The sequence below is a fragment of the Astatotilapia calliptera genome, chromosome 3 (genome assembly GCF_964374335.1).
Source record: "Astatotilapia calliptera chromosome 3, fAstCal68.1, whole genome shotgun sequence".
Taxonomy (NCBI): Eukaryota; Metazoa; Chordata; class Actinopteri; order Cichliformes; family Cichlidae; genus Astatotilapia; species Astatotilapia calliptera.
Window position 1 is genome coordinate 44,215,284 of NC_137424.1, and position 9,893 is coordinate 44,225,176.

The 9,893-nt window shown below is 40.7% G+C and overlaps 1 protein-coding gene across 4 annotated transcripts in view; it reads left to right on the forward strand.

Annotated features, from left to right (window-relative positions):
• poln (polymerase (DNA directed) nu) overlaps positions 1 to 9,338 on the forward strand; it is a 75,689-nt gene extending 66,351 nt beyond the window's left edge. For 3 of the 4 annotated variants that reach the window (XM_080298426.1, XM_080298427.1, XM_080298428.1), the window contains 5 exons: positions 6,820 to 6,930; positions 7,076 to 7,154; positions 7,627 to 7,694; positions 8,124 to 8,185; positions 8,694 to 9,338. In XM_080298426.1, coding sequence (XP_080154552.1) covers positions 6,820 to 6,930; positions 7,076 to 7,154; positions 7,627 to 7,694; positions 8,124 to 8,185; positions 8,694 to 8,780 — 407 coding nt within the window. In that variant the 3' untranslated portion in view covers positions 8,781 to 9,338. Of the gene's footprint in view, positions 1 to 6,819; positions 6,957 to 7,075; positions 7,155 to 7,626; positions 7,695 to 8,123; positions 8,186 to 8,693 lie in introns of those variants that run through there. The other variant, XR_013906088.1, reaches the window with a different exon arrangement.
• Positions 9,339 to 9,893: the final 555 nt, after the last annotated feature.

The following is a 9,893-nucleotide window of genomic DNA, read 5'->3' on the forward strand; positions in this document are numbered from 1 at the left end:
TGTCCTCATCTCTGCCGACATCTCCTGGACAGACAACATCTCAGCGGTCGTCAAGAAGGCCCAACAACCTGCTGCTGACCTTCTACCGCTCGTCCATTGAGAGCCTGCTAACCTACTGCATCACGGTATGGTACGGCAGCTGCACCAAGGCGGATAGAGTGAGGCTTCAGAGTGTGGTCAAGACAGCACAAAAGATCATCGGCTGCCCTCTCCCCTCCCTGATGGGCATGTATTCCTCCCACTGCCTCAGCAGAGCAGCAAACACATGCACCAATAACACAGCCCTCCCCCAATTTTTTTTCTTCGCACTTCCTCTATGGACCACCACTGTGCAATACCAATTCTATGTGCAGTAACTCAACTGTATATACACAACACTATTTATTACATATTACTTTTTTTTTTTAAAAGAACGGCTTGTATATTTGTGTATATATATATGTATATGTGTGTATATACAGTGGGGCAAAAAAGTATTTAGTCAGCCACCGATTGTGCAAGTTCCCCCACCTAAAATGATGACAGAGGTCAGTAATTTGCACCAGAGGTACACTTCAACTGTGAGAGACAGAATGTGAAAAAAAAAATCCATGAATCCACATGGTAGGATTTGTAAAGAATTTATTCGTAAATCAGGGTGGAAAATAAGTATTTGGTCACCTCAAACAAGGAAAATCTCTGGCTCTCACAGACCTGTAACGTCCTCTGTAAGAAGCTTTTCTGTCCCCCACTCGTTACCTGTATGAATGGCACCTGTTTGAACTCATCATCTGTATAAAAGACACCTGTCCACAGCCTCAAACAGTCAGACTCCAAACTCCGCCATGGCCAAGACCAAAGAGCTTTCGAAGGACACCAGGAAAAGTATTGTAGACCTGCACCAGACTGGGAAGAGTGAATCTACAATAGGCAAGCAGCTTGGTGTGAAAAAATCAACTGTGGGAGCAATCATCAGAAAATGGAAGACATACAAGACCACTGATAATCTCCCTCCATCTGGGGCTCCACGCAAGATCTCATCCCGTGGGGTCAAAATGATCATGAGAACGGTGAGCAAAGATCCCAGAACCACACGGGGGGACCTGGTGAATGACCTGCAGAGAGCTGGGACCAAAGTAACAAAGGTCACCATCAGTAACACACTACAACGGCAGGGAATCAAATCCCGCAGTGCCAGACGTGTTCCGCTGCTGAAGCCAGTGCACGTCCAGGCCCGTCTGAAGTTTGCCAGAGAGCACATGGATGATACAGCAGAGGATTGGGAGAATGTCATGTGGTCAGATGAAACCAAAGTAGAACTTTTTGGTATAAACTCAACTCGTCGTGTTTGGAGGAAGAAGAATACCGAGTTGCATCCCAAGAACACCATACCTACTGTGAAGCATGGGGGTGGAAACATCATGCTATGGGGCTGTTTTTCTGCCAAGGGGACAGGACGACTGATCCGTGTTAAGGACAGAATGAATGGGGCCATGTATCGTGAGATTTTGAGCCAAAACCTCCTTCCATCAGTGAGAACTTTGAAGATGAAACGAGGCTGGGTCTTCCAACATGACAATGATCCAAAACACACCGCCCGGGCAACAAAGGAGTGGCTCCGTAAGAAGCATTTGAAAGTCCTGGAGTGGCCTAGCCAGTCTCCAGACCTCAACCCCATAGAAAATCTGTGGCGGGAGTTGAAAGTCCGTGTTGCTCGGCGACAGCCCCAAAACATCACTGCTCTCGAGAAGATCTGCATGGAGGACTGGGCCAAAATACCAGCTACTGTGTGTGCAAACCTGGTAAAGACCTATAGTAAACGTTTGCCAACAAAGGTTATGTTACAAAGTATTGAGTTGTATTTTTGTTATTGACCAAATACTTATTTTCCACCCTGATTTACGAATAAATTCTTTACAAATCCTACCATGTGAATTCATGGATTTTTTTTTCACATTCTGTCTCTCACAGTTGAAGTGTACCTCTGGTGCAAATTACTGACCTCTGTCATCATTTTAAGTGGGGGAACTTGCACAATCGGTGGCTGACTAAATACTTTTTTGCCCCACTGTATGTGTGTGTGTGTGTGTGTGTGTGTGTGTGTGTGTGTGTGTGTGTGTGTGTGTGTGTGTGTGTGTGTATATATATATATATATATATATATATATATATATATATATTAGGGGTGCAACGATACACAAAATTCACGGTTCGGTTCGGTTCGATACTTTGGTATCACGGTTCGATATTTTTTCGATACAAAAAAATGTTCATGCCTTTTTAATTTGTCATTTATTAAAATTATAAATATATATTTTAACTCAAAAGTACAGTTTTTAAATTTAACCCTAACCCTTGTGCGCGTTTTTTATTTTGACAGCGAATGCGCACCTGCGGACCACTTATGTGCAGCCCTGGTTATTTAGCTCGTCATATTGCAGCCACAGAAATTATTTTGTCCATGAAACCATAAAGCTGCACTTTCTTTTTGCCTTATAGTCTCATTTGTCATAACTTCTCCGTTTTGTGGTAAGCTTTTCTTTGGCTGTCACTTCTTCACCCTGACCTGTCTTATTTGGCTCAGCAGAACTAAAATATATATACTGCTACTTTTACACACGACTCACATAAGCTCAGCGATTCTCTGCGCGATCAACCTCTCACATGTTTAAGCTGCGGGAGATTTCACTTGTCATGTTTGCATAGTAAGCTAACGATTAATAAGACGATGTCAGAGGAATTGGTGCACAAATTATCATCACTCACAGATCAGTGCTATCATTGCAAAGTGAAAGCAAAAAAACAAGCGCAAATTCAAACGCAATTTCAATATGTCACATATTGACAGTGGCTCACCGATGCTAATGACATAATAACCCAGCTACATTTCTGAAAGAATGCAAAAGCATTGACATATATTTTTCCTACAATAGCCCGACGGGCAGGGCAGAGATAGATTTTGGTAGCCGACTGGAAAGATCGCTAGCTCCGGGACGTCGGGCTAGCGATATTGCGAGCCCTGTATCTGATTGAGGAATCACTCATGTTTGGAAAAGAGAGTTTATTACAGAGAAATGTCTCTTTCCAAAATAAAAGCTATACTATCCGCTTCTTCTGGGCTATATTCTCAGCAGCATAAGGAGAATCATGTGCTAACAGCTGTCTAAATGACTCGGCTAAAGTTAGTAGCATGCTTGTTGTTTTTGTCTTTGCACTAGGATGATGTCGGCGTAAATGTGCAGTCATATTCGTTGTGTTCCCACTAGTGCTTTCAGGTTAATCTCGTTGAAATGACCTTAACGCCACAACACGGCAAATCTCCGTTAACGAGCTACCGCCGATCGCCCCGTGCATGGGGCTAGACGGCCAACACGTTAACGAGCTAACTGCGCTAACACACTAGTTCACACCAATGTAATTAAGCATTGCATGGCACATCCAACATACTGTTTTACTTTAGTCCATGACTCGCTTACCTTCAGGGTCATACGTCACATGAAAACCAAAATAATTCCAAACGCCAGATCTGAATGAGGGTGGGGGAGGTTCAATTTGCCATGTTGCAAGGAGAGCTTAACTTCTGTCTCGCTAGCTTGCCCTGCGCTCTTCCTTCTGACGATGCTGTCTGTGTTGAGCGCTCAGTGGATCTGCGCTCGACAGTGCAGCCTAGGCGGAGTAGTTGAACACAGATTCACTGAGCGCTCCACACAGACAGCATCGTCAGAAGGAAAGTTGATAAAATAAATTACAAATGTTGTATTGTTCATACATATGTGTACCGAACCGAAAGCACTGTATCGAACGGTTCAATATCGATACGAATATCGTTGCACCCCTAATATATATACAGTGGGGCAAAAAAGTATTTAGTCAGCCACCGATTGTGCAAGTTCCCCCACCTAAAATGATGACAGAGGTCAGTAATTTGCACCAGAGGTACACTTCAACTGTGAGAGACAGAATGTGAAAAAAAAATCCATGAATCCACATGGTAGGATTTGTAAAGAATTTATTCGTAAATCAGGGTGGAAAATAAGTATTTGGTCAATAACAAAAATACAACTCAATACTTTGTAACATAACCTTTGTTGGCAATAACAGAGGTCAAATGTTTACTACCAGCTACTGTGTGTGCAAACCTGGTAAAGACCTATAGTAAACGTTTGACCTCTGTTATTGCCAACAAAGGTTATGTTACAAAGTATTGAGTTGTATTTTTGTTATTGACCAAATACTTTTTTTCCACCCTAATTTACAAATAAATTCTTTACAAATCCTACCATGTGAATTCATGGATTTTTTTTTTCACATTCTGTCTCTCACAGTTGAAGTGTACCTCTGGTGCAAATTACTGACCTCTGTCATCATTTTAAGTGGGGGAACTTGCACAATCGGTGGCTGACTAAATACTTTTTTGCCCCACTGTATATATATATATATATATATATATATATATATATGTGTGTGTGTGTGTGTATGTCTTTTTCCCTATGTTAATACTGTCCATATGTATATAGCACTACAGAACTGTACCCCCCCCCCCCCCCCCCCAATCATGTTTACACTGAGTAGGAGATGCTCTGTATCTCATTGTACAACTGTATAGTGACAATAGAGGCATTCTATTCTATGTAAATTTATAGCTGTATAAACGTGGTTGTAAATGAATCTTTCAGTATAGTTGTTAAAACAGCTTTTGTTACTGGGGGGGTTTGAAGACTCAAAGGGTTTTTTAGCTTTGAATGATAATCTGCTTCTTGACAGGTCATCGAGTGTACAGCACGCTTTAAAACCACCATTTTTGGCATTTTTCTTCGTCTGCAGGTCTGCTTGCATCCATCTGTTTGTAGATCTTGGGCTGTAAAAAGCCTTCTGTTTCTCCAGCGGGAGCTGCTCAGATTTTGATCATTTGCCTAAAGTGATGCCTCTTAAGTCAGTATTAGTTGGAGCTGATGGCTGTAAGTTTGAAAATGTGGGAGATAAAAATTGTGTGTGGAATTAGAAAGAAGGGAATTTATCAGTTCAGACTGCTCCTCATCTCTGCAGCTCTCTCTTTGAGGCTCAAAGCTTTAGGTTGTGTTGTTAGCCGCTGCTAGCATAACACATCTGCAGCTTCAACACAGCTGACACAGTTGACTTGTGAACTATGAAGTCTCTGTGATTTTACAAGGAATAAAATAAACATGAAATAAACAAAAAATATAGTTTGTTTTGGCTGCATTAACCGTTGTCAGTACAACGCTGCTACACAAAGGGAATGTTACATTTATGATTTCACACTGTGGATACCAAGTAAAGGCAACCCCAGGCCAAGGTAGCTATGTCTGTTTTTTCCTCTGTCATTTGAATGATTATACTGAGGTAACATTTTTCTAGTGTGTAAAAAAACCCAAAAAAAATAACCACCTGTAGCAACAATAACTTGAATTCATCTTTTTCTCTGTGACTTGATGGTCTCTCACATCATTCATCACCCTCCACCACCGTGCTGACAGCCGGTGGTGTTTGTGCTCATATGCTGAGCTTTTCTCCAGATGTGGTCTTTGCATCATTGTGTGTTCATGTCATTGTTCCAGGCGTCTTGTGCTGTGTTCATTTTAGAGAGAAGCTTTTTGTAGCTACACCTAAACTGAACATCCACCCTTTCAAATTGGGACCTCACCAACACATCGTCAAAACCCATTTGAAAATTAATTTTTACTATTTGGCATTTAAACCTGTGTTTTGTAGTTGATGTTTTGTTTTTTTTAACTTGGTATTATGATGTTTTATCCTCAGACAAAAACAACTGAATTTATCCACAAGGAGCAAATACAATTCTTATTCATATTAATCTTTTATCTGTACAGCACTTTGATCAACGCTTATTGTTTTTAAATGACCCTATGAATAAATACATTTACTTCACATGACTCCTGGCAGCTGGCACCATGCTTGTTCGTTTTTCTGTCATTAGATTTTTAACTTGGTGACTGAGGCCTGTAGAGTTTTGCATCTAGCTCTTGGGAGTTTTCAGTCTCTCTGAGCACTCCATGCTCTGACCTTGGGGTGAATTTGCTGGGATGTCCATTAGAGGTGGGAATCACCATACATCCCACGATACGATATTATTGCAATTTTTAAAAATATTTTGCGATATTCAGATTCTGTACATAAAGGTAAACTTTATCAATATTCATTTTATCTAATATCAAAGTCTCACACTCAGTCTTTCTCTCATTTCAGTCAGTTTTATTGTTGACAAACTGAACGGTTTGTATTACAGTCTAGTCCAACTTAACTGAATGCAACCATCTGGTACAATTATAGCTATTCTGAACTATGCAATTTATGAAAACTATGCAGCCCCTTCAGCAACTGAAGAATTTGAAAGTAAATTAAAACAAAATATAATTTTACATTAAATAAAAAAGTTTTAAACTTAATTAAAATAAAACATGTCTTAAATTAAAATAAGCAAACTGTCATGTTTATTGCTGCAATAAAAAAAGTTAAACACATTTGGACAGTGTCAGGATTCTTGCTCAGAAAAGGATCAACATGCTCTGAAGTCAGAGCATGTTCCAGTCCACAAAAACTTTTTTTGTAACAAAATATCGATTTCTGCTGTCCCTGTATCGATACATTATTAGCAAACAAAATATCACGATACTACACAGTATCAATTTTTCCCCCCAACCCTAATGTCCATTGTGTTAACACACACCTCCAGATCATCAGATCTTTGGTATTAAAAAAAATACTATATCTTCCAAGGAAACCAGAGCAAGTAATGTACTATTCTTAGAAAAATCATTATTAATTATTCCATTTAAATATTCATTTTTTCAATTCTTTTAGGTTATGTGCTGTCCATTATGGGTCGCAGACGGAACCTCCCCAATATCAACTCCCCAGACTGGGCCATCCGCATGCAAGCTGAGAGGCAAGCTGTCAACTTTGTGGTCCAGGGTAGGAAGACTGATAGCACTCTTTGTGTATGCTTTTCTCAGCTTCTCTTTATATTTCACATGTGAAGTAGGCTTTCAAACTGCTTCTCTGACCTGGAGGGTTTGCCTCTTGTTTGTTGTGTATGTGTTTTTATTTGTATGTACAGGTTCTGCTGCGGATCTCTGTAAGTTGGCCATGATCAGAATCTTTAACCTGGTCTCCTCCTCCAGCTCGCTGTCTGCCAGGTACCACCTCTAAACATGGCACTGCTCACCAAAGATGCACAGACTACCAAAATCTCCTCTCTCCTTTGACGAGACAAAATACGCAAATGCGTGTTGGCTCTCCATACCGGACTAAATCTACACAATCAGAACTTGCTCATGTTCCATATTTATGCAGGAGATCTGACAGAGCTTGTCTTACCAAAACACACAAACGACTTGCTGTGGTTTACCAGCCAGCTACATTTGTAGAGATGAGGCATGATCCTGGATTAATGCTGGTAATGATGCCAAACAATCAGCTGGAGTAAACAAAGTTGAAGCAAAAGCCAATATATAACAAAATTACAGAGCAGTGTGCGAAGTAAACGGAGGAGTCTGCTGAAACAGTCAGATGCCTCATTCTTTATTTTTAGTAGCTTTAATAGCAACAGTGGTGTTTACTCTATGCGTGTGTGTGTGTGTGTGTGTGTGTGTGTGTGTGTGTGTGTAGGCTTATAGCTCAGCTCCATGATGAGCTTCTGTATGAAGTGGAGGACTCCCAGGTGCAACAGTTTGCAGGTAAAAAAAAAATCATTTTATCAGCTATTGACAATTTTAAAAAAAGGTCCAGGTCAAATTTTACTTAAATAAAGGTTAGTCCAATAGCTTCAGCACGCTTTTATTTCTTTAAGCAAAACTGTTTCTTAAATTAGTTTCACTTTATATGTTTCAGCCAATTGTCTGTGCCTCAGTCTCCGGGGCCGTCTCTCTGCATTAATGTATTGTACACAGGAGCCATGTCACAGTGGGGACAGTATATAACACACTGAAAATACCTGAAATGTGTCAAGTTGGTGTTTTAAACAGTGTAGTGTTTAGATCACTCTGAGATTTGAATAAAGATTTTTTTAAGTGAATTAAAATCTTGTTTCCTAAGCTTTAACATATAATTGCTATGCACCATTATTTTTTATTGTTCAAAAATAAATACAGATTTTGTTTGTGCAGCTCTGGTAAGAAGTAGCATGGAGTCGCTACAGCACATTGATCATCTGGGAGTCCATCTGAAAGTGAGTAAAAGAAGTGTAATTGAAATCAGATGGCGGTATGGTCTTGTCACATGTCAAGTGGAGTGCAGGATTGATGGGAAACTGTAGATTTTCTTGCTAGTGGACTGTGGCTTAAAGCAGTCAGTAAGCAGGTTACTGCAAACAGACTGAACTAACACACTGGGTCCTACTATTCTGAATCAAATCACTTTTTGAAAGCCCAAACAGAATAAACATGTTCCACAATAAACAAGCTCAAATTTACAAAAATGTCAGATGCTTTTCCCTTTAGTGAAAAAGTCTGACGTGAATAAATTACTGATATATTAGAAGATAAAAATTTGGCCGTTCTTTTTAAACCTTATGAAGGTTTGAGATGTAGGACATGGGTTGCCATGTTTTGATAAAAAGGAGCAGATTGTTGTTTGTTTGCTGTTGTTTTGTGGTGTTTGGTGCATGTTAAAGAAAAATGTATTTAAAAAAAAAAAAAAGAGCCAACGCCCTTCCTTTTCATCTGTGTGATTCCCAGGTGCCCCTGAAGGTGGCAGTCTCCAGTGGCAAGTCTTGGGGGTCCATGTCTGAGCTTGACGTCCCTCCAATGTTCCCCTCTCTTTGAGCGCGTCGCCTCCCTCCCTTCACCTCCTCGACGGCGACGCCTCTCTGTTGAATCTGCTTCTTCTCCCCCTCGATGAGCTCCTTTCTTCCCCTCATAGTCTCCTCTTCATCTGTACCCCTTCACTTGTCCTGTATCCTCATCACTATGGAAACCAGCCAGCTGAAGCTCCCACTTACTTTTTCTCCATCCGTATCCGGGGGCAACGGCAGGAGCCTCAGACTGGATCGCACCAGTTTGGTGTTTTTTTTTCTTGCTCTCTCTCCATCCTCCAGAAAAAGATTCCTTGTCCTCTTCCTCTCCTCCTCCTCATCTCCTCCTCCGTTTTCTCACTATTTTCTTAGATGTTTTTCTGGTCGTTGCCAAGGTGAACACTTCATGTTCAAGAGAGGGCGTGATATTTATCGGTTCATAAAATTGTTTCAGGTTAAAAAAAAAAAAAAGAAGTAGTTAACCTCTTTATCTCTGTGGTGTTTTATAGAAAAGACTTCCTTGTATTTATTGTTCTTTTGCCTTTTGTGTGTGTGTGTTTAATAAACCTCACATGTTCTTGTAAATATTCCCGGTCCCACCGTTTATCTCCCATTTTCATGCATTTATTTCTGAAGCTAATTTGCATGCTACATTTTAGCAAGCTCTTCGTGGATTCGTGTTTATCGAGTCCTTTGAGGGATAAATCATACTTGGAAAAAGCATTAAAACAGAAATGAGCTGCATTTAAAACATTTTGCTGTTTTAATGCAACGAAGCTTCGATGTGTTCAGAGACACTTGTGTGTAATAAACTTCACCTCGTGTTGGCTGCATTCATGACTCAGAGCAGATGATCTAATTTTTCTCTGCTCTTCGCTCTCTGCAGCTCATCTTTTATCTGCTCACTTGGCTCCAGCCCACTCGCCCCTTTTGTCTTGTTTTTTTGCCTCTCTCTCTCACACACGCACACATTCCACAAATGCTCGTATGGACACGTACATGCACGCACGTCCACCGACACCCTCACTTTCCATCCGTGCAGCCGAAATGAATGCGCTCGCGCACATTCAGCGGCTTCCAGGCACACTGACCGACTTTCTTTATCTGTGGCAGCCACAGCTAGACACTTTTTATAGTGTCCTGC